We start from the raw sequence: 17,305 nt of genomic DNA, 5'->3' as shown, positions 1-17,305 counted from the left end.
AAAAGCAAAAACAAAACAAAATGGCAACAAAAAGACACATACATATTTGGCCCCATGAATTCTGGTCACAGGAATAATGACCCCAAATGGTATGCAGGCTTTTACAAAGCCTCGCTGACCACCATATGCACCCCAACCTGGCTGTCACTGACACCCCAAGCCCATGCAATGGCTTAGAGTAGTTTTAAAATAGCATTAAACAGCACACCAAGGCATCTTCAGACACAGGAATGTTTCCTATGTACATTGTTTTTTACAAAAAAATAACTTAGTTTGCATTTTACACCATTTCCAATCAGTCAGTCAGGATGTCCACGGCCAGGATCTTGTGGGTACCTCCACAGCTGGAGCACAGGGCCAGAACAACAGCTGGCCCACAGCCCTGGCCCACAGGCCCCCAGCAGCCAGCAGGAGCTCATCAGGAGAAGGTGGGCAGCACTCAGAACCTCTGGAGTCACTCCATGCCAATCTCACAGGGGTTCATCCCCCTCTCCTCCGCATCCCTGTACATCCTTTGGAAGTCACTGAAGCGAGGGGCGCAGCCAAGCTGTGCCTCCCCAAAGTGCATATGGCCGGTGAAGAGGAAGTCCCCATGCCCCGGCCGCACACCACACTCCAGCAGTGTTGTGACGTGACCCTGCCAGTGCCCACTGCCCTCAGGAGCCAGCTGGAAGACTCTGCTTTTCTGCCTATAGAGCCTGTTCACTCTCAGGTGGATGACAGATTCTTGGCGTTCTGGTGCATGAATGACATCCTGGATGGAGCCTCGGACAACTGCAGAAGAAAGAGACACAGGGTCAGTTGGATCCAGTGGGCACAGCCAATCAAGGACAGACACATAGCACATGTTACCATGTGCATGGCCCCAGCTTTGCAGTCAAGAACAAGAAAATAAGCAAGCCAATAGCAAGATGCTCTGCCGCTCTGTCACGTTAGGCAACAATGTGCTGAAAGGAACAGTTTCATGAGGAGAGAGATAGGGAATGGCTGGTATTGGGGACTCTGACAGGGCCACACCTAGAGACCCCAGCACAGCTCTAGAGCCCATGCAAGGACCCAGAGAGAAGAAAGTAAGGAGCCCAGCCCATCACGTAGTCCTTGGATCTGTATCAGAGTCCTTTGTAGGGACTCAGAGCTGGGGCATAGCTGGGGCCTGGTCTAATGTGGCCACCACCACAGCAGCAGGCCAGTGAGCACTGTGCTACAACCCAAGCCTTTCCCCAAGTATTCCGAAAACCACCAGCAAGGAAGTCTGCATTCCTCAGACCACAGCCCTGAGCTCTCCAGTGCTTGAAAACCAGCCACCAGGGGACTTGGAGAAGAGATGGAAGGACCTCTGAGGTGAAAGCAGAAACAGGGATGCTCCAAGCTGCCCCTGGAACAACATGCAGGACAGTCAGCTAGAACAGGGGGAGTATGACTGGATAAGTCCATCAAGGTCCCCACTTCCATCCCTGCAGGCCTAGAAAGAAAAGGCCTGAGCAGTTGCCCCGCTGAATGAGCTGACAGAGACCCTCTGGCAGGTCAGATCCTGCAGCTCGGGAAGCCCACCTCACTTTCTTCAAAAAGCAAAAACAAAACAAGACGGCAACAAAAAAGAAACATACATATTTGGCCCCATGAACTCGGGGCACAGGAATAATGACTGAATGGTACTCAGGCTCTGCACGTGCATGTATGTGTGGATCAGGACGTATGGGTCTGGATGTTGGTCTGCAAGGATGTGTGTGTGAGCACCTTTTCTTGTGATCTGAAGGGAAAGCCACATGCACAAGTTTCCCCACAATGAAGTTCAATGCTGGTTCTGGAAGGTTCTTCTTCCCCACAAAGCAGGAAGCATGCACACACGAGAAAGATGCCACGAAGTCACACACTCACCGAAATCGCTGGTGCAGACTGCGAGGAGGACCTCAGTATCGCTGCAAGGGCGGCAAGGGGCTGAAGAGGGAGAACAGGGTCAGTACACAGCCCAGACAGAGACAGGTCCTGCACAGCACCCACCCCAGTTGTAAAGGGTGGTCAGCCACAGACCACCCCCAGCCTAACACCCTAACCTGCCCTTTACTCAATTATACAAAGCTCTGCTCAAACCTTTCCAGCCAATACCACCCCCCTCAGTGTTAAGGAACACACCAGAGGCACCTCACAGAGCAGAAGACAGGACACCAACCTCAACTCTACCAGGTTCCTCAGCCCCACCAGCACCAAAAGAGTCACAGTGCAGCAATCACCCCAAAAGCAAGGTCACAGAGAAAGACAGCTGCACACCTGCCCCCAGTTGCCTTCTTAGCAAAGTTGTTAGCCAATAAGAAACAACTCTACTGACTTAAAGACCATTTGCCTAGCATGCCCTAAATTCAAACACCAGTACCCCCCCCCAAAAAAACAAAAAAAACAATCACTCTTATGTGCCTAACACACATGAAGCCAATCCCAAGCTCAATTGACACAGTATATCCCTCACTCTCCCCAATACCCAGCCTCCACACCATACCCCGAAAAGCTGAACCACCTCAAAGATGTCAGCTGCTCCACCAAAAGGAGGCCACTCCCACATCAGTAAGATGCTTCCTTCTTCAGGAGGGTCCCCAACTGCCAGGACTCAGGGATCACCTGGGAAAATCACCAAGGCTAAGACTCTGCAGGGGGTCTGCCTGCCATGGATCTGGACCTCTAGTCAACACCATGAGCTCAGCCCTCTCCCCAGAGGCACCCAGACAGTTGTCCAGCTCAGCCTTGTTCACTGAACTTACTCAGAGGCTCCTGCAACCTGGGGCTTGGCTTCTCTAGAACCCAAGGTGCCAAACCTGTTCAGAATGAGTCCCTTGCTGGCCTAACCAGGTCTGCACAACACACTTCTCCTGGGATGGCCCTCAGCCTGCCCTTTGCCCCAGTTCCCAAATGTGAAACAGAAACTCCAGATCCAGCAGCTTCCTGCAGACTTTGGTCTTGCTATGTCCCAGGGCAAATTTGGGAAAGTGTGGTCATGCAGCACAGTTCAAGGCCTCTGCCTCACTTGTTGGAGTCATGTGTTTGGGGACACAATAACTCAACAAAAATTGGAGGCGTGAAATCTCAGAAAAATTTCCCCTTACTATGCTCGCCACAGGTGCTCTGGAAGAGGCCAACACCATCTACATGTCTGGCTAGCCACCCTCACCACCTTGAGCTGATGAGGTGGAGATGTCACCTGCCTGGTAGCTGCACAGACTCCTAGTGCTGGTGACTAGGGCCACTAGGGGACAGGGTGGCACATGTCTCCTTGGCCATGGCCAAAAGGCCAAGCATTTGCAGTGGGAACTCAGAGAGGATCCAGCCTCCCGTACACAGTACACCACCCCCAGCCTGCACACAGCATCAAAAGAGTGGAGACCACACCCGAGGGTCTACAGCCCTCCTGGGTAGGCACAGGTTTGAAGAGCACTGTCTCCTGTCCTGTCCCAGCTGGCAGAGACAGAGGCCTCCTACCACCCCAGGCTGAGCACTTGCTGACTCATGTCCCATCCACCTCCTGCCTGCTTCTCTGCTTCTATTCAGTTATCAGCAAAAGGAGAAGCCACAGAACCAGAAGAACCTGTTGGCTCTGCTGTCAGGCATCAGAGAATTGTGTCCCTGCCCCTATTTCAGTCTGTAGCCTCCCACTGACAGAGTCCTCTGATGCTCACTCCACCCCAGCAGATAGGAGCCCCGCTTCCTGTGATATTTGCTTGACCACACTGCATCCTTCCCTGTGGGGTTACTTAGTCCATGAGGGCTTTCTTGCCCAGCTGGAGTGCAGCCACCATGGGCAGCTGTTTACTACGCTAGGCACTGCACGGATGAACATCTTAAGTCACAGGCCACTGTGGGAAGCCCAGAGCAACAGGCCCAGGAGTACTGTGGGTATCAGGGTACTTGTGTTTTGAATTGCATCTTTATTCAGGACATGAGACTTAAGGAGACCTTCCATCCTGGCTGGTGCCTGCTCAGTGTCATGGGACCTGAGCTCATGGTCCCCTGTGTAAGTAGGGGAAGCTGGGGTGACAACAGCACAGGTGAGCAAACCCACAATGACCACAGCCCACCTGACAGCCACTGGGCAGGAAGCCTCCAGGCCACACAGTGCTGAAGCAAGAGGGCAGTGGTCCACAGGAGATTCCCAGAGTCAGCTGAGGTTATGTGCTCTGTGCCATGGCAACCGTCACTGGCAGATAAGCCAGAAGCCCCTGCCTATCTGTGACCAGGTCCCAGGCCAGGGTTTGCACCAGCAGTCACAACCTCAAGCTTCACTGTCTGAGTCACACACCCAGGACCTCTCTGGTACAGCCTACAGGTGGGGACAAAGTGTGATGACCCTCCCCTCACCAGAGCTTAGCTCATCCTGGCTCAGGCTCACCCACCCTCAGGAGGCCTGAGCCCCAGAAGGCAGTCGGCAGCCTGAGACCTGAGGGGCCCCTGTAATATACACCGTCAACAGCTGAGCTAACAAAGCACCACCCTGGAGGTGTCCGTCTTCAGTTCTGAGCTTCAAAGGGCACAGGTCACCTTCATGGAAAATTCAGTGTGGACTCCAAGGCTGGCAATCTGGAAACAATCGTTAATCAGAGCTGGGCTCCTTGGGGCTGTGGAATGTGCTGGTCATGCACACAGGGCATCATGTTTCCCAGGGCTGAGGGTGGATGCTTTGGAATCACTCAGCAAAGTGCATAAAACTGAGTGAGGAGGGAGCATGGCACCAGAGGGAAATCGGTGAGGGCAGGTGCCAGCAGAGAGGAGTGTGGTGTGGCAAGGGTGAGCAAGCAGGAGTGGCTGGACATAAGGAGTCCATGGAAGCTGGCCTGCCTGGCACACAGCATGGGATGAACAAGTGAGAGGAGCCAGGGTAACACGCACAAGCTCCAATGGGAGAACTCCCACAGCACTGCCTGCTGGGGCCTCAGCACAGCAGGGCACAGGGTGGAAGCAGCAAGTCACAGATGAAGAGGCATACGCTCCCTGGGAAGGCCACACCAGTTGGGAAGCACCAGGATGAGAGGACCCCACACAGCCGACCTCACCTGCCCTCCAGCCACGATGGTCTTCCCTCTCATTTCCCAGGCAAGAAGCTGGTGGAGGCTACACCCTTCCTGCCCAAAAGCTGAGAGATGGTGAAGATAGAAGACAATCACAGGATAATTGCAGTAGCCCAACATGAAGCCAGAAATGAAACCACCAGAGGGATGGGAAGATCTGGGAAAAAACTAAGCTCTGCTTCTGGGAAGCAGCGCAGCTTCTTTTTCAGTTCTAGGCTTTACTGCTGACCCTCACATCCCCAAACTCAGAGGTTTCTGAGGGGACTTGCCATTGAGGGTTCAACACAGCATAGCTATCTGGACCAGTTGCTCAGGCTTATCGAGCAGAACAGGTTTTAAAGGGGATGGAGGTGGGGTGGTCAGGACTGGGGCACTGCAGCATCAGTGTCCTCTCCTCTCCCCTTCATCATGTACCTGAAATGCTGCTGTCCCCTTCCTGGGTGCCTGCTCACGGGGCCTGCGTAGAGCTCCAACCCCAAGCTCAGGGCACACAGTGGCTGTGCCATGAGCACCCAACATGCCATCCTGAGAACTAAACAATAGAGAAGGATCTGCGGGTCTGTGTGGGCTGGGCCTGTTCCCTCAACCAAGTGGGGCTGCCATGCTTGCTGACTACCCCTGCAGCGCTGTCTGCAAGTAATAACCACTTTCCTGGCTAGGCCTGGGCACTGGCCAGACAGCTCCACTAGCCCCTTGTCCTGGACTTGCATTGTAGCATTCTGTGTTCTGTAGTGGCTATGTTTGTATCCTGCCAGATTTCTCAGACACTGGAGGGAACATGCACTGCTTAAAGGCCTGGGCAAGGCCCCACAGCACCAGGAATGGGAGAGTACAACTACTAGGTGGCAACCAAATCCCCAGGCCCTAGACTAGGGTCACCTCCCACCTAGCACCTGACTTCATCACTGGAGGAGTGGCCTGCCTCACTGCTCTGGTCTTCTCAGCTACTGGTATGTCTGAGAAGCTGATTATGGCATATACATGGACTCACAGCCACCTTGCTGTCATGCAGACCTGTCCAACAGGGCAGGTCTCCTCCTGGCTACGTGAGGAGCCAGGCTTGAGCTTCAGCCCACAGAATCTCTGTTCATTTGCGTTGGCACAATCTAGAACCTGTGATTCATCAGAGAGCTGGGTTACCTCCTAATATGACCATTCAGGCCACAGTGCATACTCAGCCTGTGCTGCCAGAAGGAGACAAGGGAGACCCTGGCCAGAGGGAGCTAAGGAGCTACCTGACCTGGAGAGGACAATGTGGGCTGCTGCCAAATGGCGGGCACCAGCGTTCCACATAATGTACCTATTTCTCAGGCATTAAAGGCTTAGCAGCCCCCATTCCCTGATCAAAGTCAAATACCAAAGGGAAAGGGGATGAGCCTTCCTGACCTGTGCTGCCCAAGGCCTTCAGGAAGGAGCCCAGAAGTACCATTCCTCAGAGGAGACAAGCATCTGTGCCTGTTTCTGGGGGACAGGGTCAAGTCCTGGGTCCCAGAGCCCCTAGTACATCTGAGGCTCTGTCCAACCTCAAGGCTTGGTGGTCCCTTCATGGCTATGCTGCCTTGGATGACCCACTACAATCTGTAGCGTGCTTAGAACTCCTGCATGCTCGATTTCAACAGGCACAGGGCCAGGTGGGGGATGCTGAGGAGTAACAGGGGTACCTAAGCATCTTCTCCAAGACTTAGCAAGTCCTGGGTATGCAGCCAGGAGGACATCTGCCTGGTTCACTGTCCTGTGTGGTCCAGGAGACACATAGATGCCAGTCACCACCTCCCAGTGACTTCAAAGGAACCTTGGGCAGCTTAACCAAACCCACAGGCCTCAATGCCCAGCCTAAAAGTAGGAACACAACAAAGGTGGGGGATCTGATATTCTTCCCAGATCATAAGCAGCACCTGGATTTGCAGGCACTTGTCTGTACTGGTGTGACACTCAGTGTGCAGACTGAAGGCAGACCTACCCAAAGCCACTGAGAACCAAAGTCCGAGCCATAGAAAGTGCATAGCAGTGGAATAGCTTCAGCCAGCCCACTTGTCTCCAGCACAAGAACAATTCTCAGGTCCCTATGTCTGCCCTGGCACTTTCTGCCTCCAGCTGAAAGGCTATAACTCTGATCAGTCTCAATGCAGTGTTCAGATTTTTCTAGGATTTCTTAAATTGTGAACTCATCTCCAGGCCCTCAGGGCCAGGTACATTCATCCCTTACCTCTCCATCCACCTTGAGCACTGGCCCAGGTATCCCAAAACTCATATCCCATTTGCTCACAGCACAGAGCGTTCTAGAAGAGAATAACACTGTGGACAGTGACACTTCTCCTGCCTCCCATCAAATGCGAAGCACTTGCTCCTCTTGAAAAAAGAATAAAGAAAACCCAAAGGCAAGCCCTGAGACCCGGCCTGTCTATCCCCCTAGCCCCACCCACATAGCCTTAGAGGGATCTTCTGTACAGAATCTTGCGTAGGTCCCTAGATCATCAGACACTGAGAAGACGAATGGCATGGTCTTCATGAACAGAAGCCTCGTTGTCCCTAGGAGGGACTCCTCCTCTCCTGCAACCTCTGCCAGCCACCTGGCCACACCCCTGCTCACAGCCATTTCTTGGCCCTCCTGGTGTCTTGTCTCCACACAAGAGCCTCCCCTCTCAGTTCTCTGCCTTTGTCCTGCAAAGTGTCAGTCTGCCCTTCCACAGAGGTCCCAAGTGGCTTTCTTAGTCCTGACAATATTCACCCACAAAACACCCCCAGAACCAGACTCAGCCCCAAGTTCTGGGACATCATAGCCCTGTGCTGCTCAGGGGCATGAATCAGCCTGAGCACCTACCCAAACTCTACAACCAAACACTTGGGCCAGTTCATGGGACAGTCTGAAGGGTAAAAGCTCCCTGTCACATGAGTTATGACCAGGGCTAAGACGCTGGGCCACCTTGGAATGCTGTTCTCCCCCATGCACACGTCCTGAGGACAGGCCCTGTTCTGCCAGGTCCGACACACCAGGACCTAACAGGACTCACAGACTGACCACAGGCTCATGAGGGGGTTTTGGTGGAAAAGGCTACATTTCAAAGATCGTCCAGGTTTAAGCTGCAATACCTCACCCCACCAACTTCCCTTAATAGGGCTATGTGCAGGGACTCTGGGGGCTCCCCATGCAAGTCTGGCACAAAAGAAGTACCTCAAGTCACACACATGGAGTATTTTCAGCTTACAAGCAGAGGAGGGACAAGAAAGGTCTGGTAAGCCCAGAGAGTAGACCTGCAGTGTGCCTACATTGCCCCCAGGACACTTACCAGTCAGCATATGCAGGTCCAGTGCCCGGTGCCCACTCATCAGCTCATACTGGAAGCCGGTGGCCCTCCTGCTAATGTCCTGCTGGGGCGTCGCCTCTACAAACAGGCCGCCTCGCTCCAGGCTGAAGCACTGCACCCGGCCAGGCTCACTGTCTCCATCCCGCACCAGCAGTCTCAGTTCTCCAGTTTTTTCCAAATAAATATTAGCTCCTGAGGAGTCCCTGAAGGGCTTGATGCACACGGTTAGGTGTCGGGAGGGCGAGAACGTGTTGGGCCGCAGGTTCACGATGAGCGCCCCCGTTGGGTACATCCACTCCACTGAGCCAGCCGAGCAGCGCAGGTACACCTGCTCCACCTCCTTCCTGTGTGCCTCATGGGTCAGCCCACTGTGGGAAGGGGAGAGGGTCAGCCAGAGCCCAGGGCCCAGACTCCCAGAACTCATATGCCAGCAAGTGCAATTCCACTGCAACTCCTCACGTGCTCATCCACTGCCCACTGGACACCCACAGCCCTGTGCAAGGCAGGTGGGAGGGGGCAGCTGCCCCAGGACAGTCATCTCTGCAGTGCTGCTCCAGTGCTGCTCCCGTCTGGGGTGGGGTGGGCCATAGCTCTGACAGACGGCCCCAGTAGCCTAGGTGCCCCAAACCCCCACAGTACCCGGACTGCAACTTTGATCTAATCTCAGTGCATCCCTGACAGAGACATGGAGGCTCTGGGAACAGTGGGAATGAGAATCAAAAACTGGATGCTTTCACATCCCAAGGAAGAACCACAGGACTTCGGCACCAATCCTGTTGAACCAGAAGGCCTGGCAGGCCAGGGGAAGGATAACACAGAGTCCTCAGATGTAGGTGGGGACCAGCCCCAGGCACAGGGGCATTGTGGGTGCAGCCAAGCTCCAGCACCCCTCCTAGCAAGCTGGGGCTGTCAGCAATGAGGGTGAGCATGGTCTTCCCACTCCCAGCTCACTCAATGGTGGTCAGATACATTTATATTTCACTTAAGGTGATGACTTGACAGTTTTTTTCATTCATTTTCAAGCCTGAAGGCCCTGCATTGCCAATTATATTCTTAAAAATAATCATTAAAGCAAGATCCAGTATAAAAGCAAAGGACACATCCTGCCTGGGGTAGGGGACATGACTGAGGGACAAAAACTAAAGGGAACCCCTAAAGTAAAAGGATGATTTTGCCCCTCCTAAGAGTTGAATAGGAAAAAAAACGCATAGCATGTGTTTATTCATCCTTCGCTCACTCCTGCTGAGGTAGGTCCTGAGAAAGACAGTTGTTTTCAAGAAACTGAAACCATCAAAAACGTTGAAGTTTCTGCTGCTCATGCTTTAATGTAAATGCCAGCCTGTCGCTCACAGTTACATCATAACCACAAGTGGGCCTGGAAGGATACCGGTGACTTCAGCTAAGTGTTTTTATTACATGAAGTTCAGTTCTGATCAGATCTCAGGTTCACCCACATTCTTCAGATTTTTATGCGAAATAAGCAACACTATATCCAGAGCCCCAGCCTGAGTGAGTTACCAGAAACTTGCTGCAGAAGAGAAAATGTATACCATATGGTTCACATTCACTGCTGGTGACTCACATTCTGGGCCCCCAAAACCTCACGCCTGAGATGAGGCTGGCTGCTCAGTCACCCTGCCGACCACATCAGAGGGAAACGCGGAGGGTGAACCCCCTTGACCTGCTCCCCACCCCTACAAGGCCCTGGGTCATGAGCAGCCAGCCTGGCTGCAGATGTTGGCAGGGCCACACATGCTGAGCAAACTGACCAAATTACAGCAATAAAACTCACACAAGCTCACCTGACACCTATGAGAGACAGGTATAATTATGGTGCTGGGTGAAAATTAAACTAAATGGTGAGTGGCTGCCACATATCCCTATAATCAACTCTTTCCTTCTACACCCAAAATCTGATTGCCCTGTCCCTCCTCCCATCAAGAAGCACCTAACATGTGTCCCAACACAGGCATGATCCTCAACTCTCTCTTCATAATCAACCATCCAGGCTAAGGTTCTGCTCCTCTCTTGGAGGCTCAGGGGGTACAAACCCACACCAGAGGCTCATATACCTCCAAGAGCATCACATTCACCTGGTGGAGTATGGAGGGGTGCTGCTGACACCCACAACTCTGGCTGCACGTAGGCAGTCAAGCCCCAGGCAGGGAAGGAGACAATCATCATAGCCCCCGCTGCAGTTAACGTGTATCCTCCAAAAGGAAGCAAAACTCAGGTGGGACTCTGAGAACTGAGGCACCTGCCACCTCACCTGTGTCGACGTCTTCAGCAGCCCAGAGAAGAGCCCACACCTTGCTCAGGACTAGTGGTGCCATCATCTCACTTCCTAAACCATCAAAGTCAACAGGAACCCAAGGAGGCACTCAGCATGGGAACACTCCCATTAAAATCTATGTCGTGTGATGTGCCAGACCCCCATTAAGACAGCCACTGAGGAAAGGAAAACCAAGGGCCTCTCAGCCTGAGACTCACAGGACTTTGATGAAGTAAAAGCCTGGGCCATACTACCTGAATACCTGGCACCCCAAATATCCAGCACCACAGCAAATCTGACAAACATATCTATTCATACAAGGTTTCTATCACTGGAAATGTAAACATAGCATTACTAATTACCACTAATCATGTTTTACCATCTTCACAAGATACAGATGACGCACTAAGCACTACTGTGATGAAGCTGCAGGATGCAGGCAGAACTTTGGTTCTAGTCTACTTCATGGAACTGACAAGGCTGATTTGATCACAGATTAATTAGACTGAATTAATGCTTAAAAAAAAAAAAAACCTCAGCAATGATGTCCAAGTGTCCAGGTAACAAGCCTGTGTGCTTCTACAAAAGGGAGGGTAAATCCCAGGTTGCTATGGGGCAAAACACCAGCAAGGGGCCAGCTCACACACCACTCCCATCCATAGCCAGGTGAGCCTAGAGCCAAGAGGACAAGACGATGGTCTCTGGCTTACTGAAGTCAGGAAGAGCTTCTGAGCCAGGGTAAAACCTAAAGGCTCTGCTGACAAGTCGTGCCTTTCATTTCCCCATGTGGTAGAAGGCAGTCCAGGTGTGACTGCACCTGCCATGCCCCCGGTTGATGGCAGTGGGAAAGTTCAGGGTCCATCTTTATGGCCCTGGCTCATAAAGATGGGGCGCTGGTCCTGCCCTTCCACAGGGAGAGGTACTAGAAAATCTCCAGCGTGATTGCTTGGAAACACCTCAAAGTCTAAGTGCATCAAGTGTGAGTGGCCAGTGTCAGAGAGCAACTCCCTTCCTATCAGGACCAGAAACTGGCATATCTTCATTCCCTCCACCCAGGACTGTCTTTAGAGTAGCTCCTAAAATCATAAACTTGTGGAGTTAGCCACAAAGCAGCCACCTGACAGTGAGTCAGCTGGGGTGGAAGTGTACTCATCAGTGGGACCAGACCCCAGGGCAAACAGCCTTCTTGGTACTGCAGATGACACCGAAGCTCCAGCCCGGGAAGCTGCTCTGTGCCCAGCCGGCTCTGCCTGGGGGAGAGACCCCTGGAAGGAGTCGCAGGGAAGAGTGCCAGTCATGCCTCTACTTCTCCAGGGAGACAGAAGGATGGGCAGGCACCTGGGGCACAACCCTGCCATTGCACTGCTCTAGGAGGCACCACCCTGCCCCTGAGCAAGGGGTCCCTGAGAAGGGGTCCTTGCAGGCAGTGCTCTGAAACCTGGAAAGGCAGTCAGCTTACAGGGAACTCAGGCTCACAGGACAGGGACTGGGTTTGTTTTTGATTTGCTGCAGCAGGACACCCCAAGGCCTTGGGCTGGGTGTTGATTCACCAGCGGAGCTTTGAGCAGGGACCTTAATTACTGTGGCAGGGGAGAGGGCAGCCCCAGCAGAGGCGTCAGCGTCAGGGGCTGCAGGCCAGCTCTGTACTGGCGCCAGCATTCCCGAGGCCAACCCTCCCCCAGAGCTCCATCCGCCCTCAGCTTGCCCTGTTTGTAGGCAGGGGGGCTCTCTGCAGTGGGAGCTGAAAAGTCCCCGAGAGGAGGACAGTGCCCAGAACTTAGGAGCCAGGCTCACTCCTTCCATCCACCCCCACTCATTGGCAAGAGCCCTCTGGGGGGAGTGACTGTGGTCACTGTGGTTTCTCAGAACTGGGTGCTGTGAGTGTCCAAGATGACCAGCAATACCCAGCTGACGCAGAGCCCCTCTTGGGCTCACGTCCTACCCTTCTCGGAAAGCTGGCTGCACCCAAACCACCCGTGACAGAACCACCCCCGCCCCGGCATGAGTCGCCTGAGCTGTAGTCTGCCCCTGCAATCAGACTGGGGTGGGGTGGCAGCCTGCCCGTGGGGACCTCCAACCAGATCCGAAGGCATCCCTAGCGCGTCAATGCAGGACACTCCTCAAACTGTTTAAGTGGCAATGTCCAAGGCACACAATCGGCCCTTGAAGGGCAGGGACCCCCACAGTGCCCCACGCCTTCGGCGCCTGACTCCCCAGCACCCAGCCCGCTCACACTTGAGACTTGAGACTTGCGCTCTTTTCTGCGTGTCACACTTCAGTTAAAGAAAAAAAGTACCAGGCTGCCACCGCGGCTGGGAGGAGGGGTCGCAGGACCCGGCTCGGCGGCCAAGGGCGGCTTGACCTTCACGGGGCGGGGTGGGGGTGGGGGGGCTTGGGCCGGCTCGCTGGCGCGCAGGTGTCTGCCCGCAGTTCGCCGTCCGGAACAGGGACAGCGCGCCGCCGGGAGCCGGGAGCCGGGATAGTCCACGCTGATGCCCAGAGGTCTGCCGACCGGACGCCCAGGAAACCCGCGGGCTCTTTTGTTTCGTGGCCGGACGGGGCGGAGGCACCAGGACGGGATCGCGCCGCAGACTCACCTCCCCTTCCAGCTGCACAGGTCGCTGGAGTACTGCGCGCCCGCGCAGCCCAGCAACACGGATGGCAGCAGCAGCACCAGCAGCAGCAGGAGCAGTGGCGGCGGCGGCAGCAGCGGCGGCGGCGGCGGCGGCGGCGACGCACCCGGGGCGGGGGGCCGCGGCCACGGCAGCCCCGCGCACACCGCGGCCGCCCGCGCCGCTACCCGCATGCTCCGGCGAGGTCAGCAGCCGGCCCGCGTCCACGCCCACCCGTCAGACAGACCAGGCGCGGCCGGCTGTTGCGCTCCGCGTGCAGAGGGGTCACGTCTCGCGCTCCCCACGTCTCCCGCGCGGCCGCCCGCCCATCCTGACCCGCCGATCCCGGCCCGCCGCCGCCGCCACCCGCGCAGTGCCCAGAGATGCGCGCCTGCTGCAGCCGCCGCCGCCGCTGAAGACTGAGCAGGCGACTCCGCAGCCCGCGGTCCCGGCCCAGCTGGGGGGCGGGCTCGCAGGACACCACGCCCCCGCGCCGGACGCCGCGCCCCGCCTTCCGTGTTCGCCCCGCCCCCCCAGAGCCCCGCCCCTCGGCCTCCCTGCGCTCTGCGAAGCAGGGTCTCGAATCCCGCAGCGGGCGCCTCGCGGGCAGCTTCTCTGGGCTCGGCGCCGGGGTTGTGTAGCCCGGGGTGGAAAGTGGGGGCGCTGCCAGGCGCTGGACTGGGAGAAAGTCGTGAGGTCATCCGATAGTGGAGATCCCCGGCGACCCCCGAGGGGATGGCAGTGAGCTGCAGCGGGACACAGCCGGGTCCCCGCGTGACCTGGCTGTCGGGGGAGACTCCAGCGTGTCCCCAGCGTTTGGCGCAGGTGCGCACTCTGTCCAGGCCCGCAGCCCATGGGCAAGCCGAGAGAGCCCGCTCTGGCTGGACGCCGCTGCGTAGTGGGCCTGCAAGAAGGTTTGGGCATTCTGTTCCTGAAGCCGTGGCTCCCAGGGGACCTGTGGCCACCGCCAGCCCTCGCCCCACCCCACCCGGCTTGGTGCTGCCTCCCCAAGCCAGGAGATGAGGTTTAGGGCTGAATATTTGCAGTGGGCCGTCCGCACATTGTGGGATTTTTAACAGCGTCAGTCCCTGTTCTAGATGGCAGTAGCAACCCTCCACTCCAGGTTTGACAATCCAGGCAATCCCTAGACGACCGTCATTGCGCACCCTTGGGGCAGACTTGCTGCGAGCCCATTTCTAGCAACAGGAAACTGGTGGGTAGTATTATTCCAAAATCTTCCAACTCCAGGTAGCCACGTGGCCACTACCGGCCTGGCACACAGTGGGGCCTGGGAAGGAGCATCTTCCCTGACCCAGAGCCTTATGCCAGGGGAAGCTCCGATGTGGGGTGCAGCTGGCAGCCAGCAGCCCCCTGCAGTGCTGGAGGGTGGGTTTTTGATATGCACCTTTCTGTGAGGAGAGCCCTGGGAGTCCAGGTTTTCGGGGAGTAAGTGAAAAGCAAGGAATCATGACTTCACTGTATGGGGTGGTGGCTGGCACAGGCATAGAGCTGCAGCTGCTCAAGAGAGCTGGGGCAAAAGGACGGGTCTAGGGAGCCAGTTCAAGGATCTGGCCAGCCTACCCAACCTCAGAATCAGAGCAGGGCCCTGCTTGGTGCAGCAAACAATGTCCCCTGGACTTGAGGCAACACACCCATCTGGTCAGTGCCTGGAAGAACCTATCACGCCATCTTTCACCTTGGCCCCATCCCATCTCTGCAGGTACTGGGCTGCAAAAGTGCTGGGAGCCTGGAGGCAGAGCCATTAGCTGCCTGGAAAGGAGCTGCCAGTGGCACATCTGTAAACTGTAGCCAGCAGTATTTTTTGCAGGGCTGAATAAGCCATTTGCACACCACCCACCAGGCTTTATCTAACCTAGAAGGGCCACAGGACTTGCCAGAGACTAGACCATCATTCCATGGATAGGGGCAGTGTGTCCAGGGCAGACACTGAGTACTAATGACCTACAATGACCTGTCATGGAACCCTTAGCTGTTGCTGGACTACCCAGGCTGCTGGGACCCTGTGCACAGAGGGCTGACTGAACATTAGGATGTAGCGTGGGGAGAGAGGGCCTATACCCATGTCAGAAGCTACTAACACACTGCTGGAACATAGACTTTGATCTTTATAATGTAGCCACCTTGGTTCACTGATCACAAGATTTATACAGGCAAGATGTTAACCATGGGAGGAAATGGGATGGGGAAAGGATATATGGGGGAATTCTCTCTACTTAGTTTTTCTGTAAACCTAACTAAAGTTTACTAATTAAAAAAAAAACTGGTAAGAACTAATATTTGCCTGGCAGAGTTCATAAACTATTGGGAAGGAACCTGTCCTTCTAGGCCAGTGTCTTCTAAGTCACCGGCACTTCAAGAGGGTCCCTGAAGCAGAGTCCCAGATTCCAATTTTCCTGACCCATGGACCAGCCTGGGGTGAGGGTATGGCAGCAGAACTGGTCCTCAGGCTGTCACTGTGTCTCAGGCCACAACCCCGTTGAATGCCCCCTGGGAAGTTCTTCAAGGAAACGGCTCAGTCCAGTAGAGGAAGCCCCTCACAGGATAAACCCAGGAAGGGTGCAGTGGTGCCCCTCCTGGCCCCTCAGCAGGATGAACCTACTCCACAGTGGTCCCCACAGCATTGCAAAAGGCTTAGGGACATCCTCTGCATCCATAGGATACCAGCTGAGCCAACTGTGGGGAAGGAGTCCAGAACCCACCAGAATCACCCTTTATCGAGGAGCCTGGGGGTCTCGGGGGCCCCACATTTCCTCATTCTGGGGATGGCAACTAAAGGACCAGGCCTCTGCTATCCTGCTTGAGCCCTGTCAGTGGAGTCCGGTGATAGCAGGCCCATGGCACCCTCTCAGTGTGGCATGTGGGTAAATGTACTCAGTCCTCTCTCAGACTGTAGTCAGTCTCTTGTCCTGGAACCAGGTGGCCAGGTGGATAAGGGCAGTCTGAGCTTCGAAGAGTCCTTCCTCGCCCAAACTTGCCTTCTTGACATGTGTCTCTCACAAGCTCTCCGGCCAGCTTTATACTCCACCAGGTCCAAGGCCTCTGAAGTCCAGGGACCAGGACATTGCTGCTTGGCTGCATGTGTGTAAACTGATTGCTCGTGCACTCTTGGGTCCCATCCATCACCAGTGATTCTCTGAGAGTGGGCTGTGGACTAGAGGCCTTTGAATATTTCAGTCCTTATAGGCCTGGGGCAGTTCACAGGGACTAGGCCTGTTGAGGGGTGTTGTGAACCTCTTTCTAGATAACATAGGGTGGTTAGTGTCACATGTGCCTCACCTGTGATGGGAGCTGATGACAGAAGTCTCTCCCTTAGTGGAAGGCAGCATCATGGACTCTCCCACCACACCCACAGCGGGGTCCTGAGGCCACAGACACAGCCAACAGATTGAATGTCTGTAGTTCTGAGCTTCTGCATGTGAATCTTTCACATTGCTATCCAAAGTGCCCATATCATGAAGCCACTTCTCAGAGGTCTCCATCTTCCCCAGAAACTGGAAGCTCAAAGAATAGCATCCAGTTTTAGTGATCTTCTCCCAGCACGAGCCCAGTCACAGCCCTTGCTCTGGCCTTCGGCATTCACTGGAGAATGTCATGTCCACCACTCTCATCCTCTGAATCATCCTGCTATCCAGCCTCACCCCAAGGTCACTGCTGACCTTCTCATAGGGACATAATTACCATGACTGTGGTCAAATGATGCTCCAAAGCCAGTGCTGCTAATTTAATGTTTGGCAACTACAATGTGCAACATGTAATTACAATATGACACATCACAGGAGGCCCTGCCCACCTCAACTCAGTAACCCTCAGCATGGAATCTTCACCTTCCTCCTCCCTAACCTCGAGACACTTCCGCATAGGGAAGGGGGCAGCCTCCAGGGGGACCAACCACATCAGAAAGTGAACTGGTCCTGGAGTTGACAGCTAGATGTTCAAGTGCATTCTAGAAATGCCAGTGAGATGTACCCAGGTGCTGGGACTGTGAATGCAGTAACAGAGTGCTGAGCCATCCATGCACCTGGCTGGGCCGAGCACTGGCATCTC

General features: G+C 54.9%; 1 protein-coding gene across 2 annotated transcripts in view; it reads right to left on the bottom strand.

The window, feature by feature from the left end:
• Positions 1–217: 217 nt before the first annotated feature.
• Metrnl (meteorin like, glial cell differentiation regulator) overlaps positions 218–17,305 on the bottom strand; it is a 31,180-nt gene continuing 14,092 nt past the window's right edge. The window contains exons 1-4 of one of the 2 annotated variants that reach the window (XM_063242353.1): positions 13,226–13,669; positions 8,339–8,724; positions 1,879–1,938; positions 218–774 (exon numbers count right to left, since the gene is read on the bottom strand). In XM_063242353.1, the coding sequence (XP_063098423.1) occupies positions 455–774; positions 1,879–1,938; positions 8,339–8,724; positions 13,226–13,434 (975 nt within the window). In that variant the 5' untranslated portion in view covers positions 13,435–13,669 and the 3' untranslated portion in view covers positions 218–454. Of the gene's footprint in view, positions 775–1,878; positions 1,939–8,338; positions 8,725–13,225; positions 13,670–17,305 lie in introns of those variants that run through there. The other variant, XM_063242354.1, reaches the window with a different exon arrangement.

This window comes from Cavia porcellus, unplaced genomic scaffold (genome assembly GCF_034190915.1).
Source record: "Cavia porcellus strain 051 isolate PalLab524CR breed Dunkin Hartley unplaced genomic scaffold, mCavPor4.1 scaffold_32, whole genome shotgun sequence".
In the NCBI taxonomy this organism is placed as follows: Eukaryota; Metazoa; Chordata; class Mammalia; order Rodentia; family Caviidae; genus Cavia; species Cavia porcellus.
This window is presented reverse-complemented; position numbering and strand designations above follow the sequence as displayed.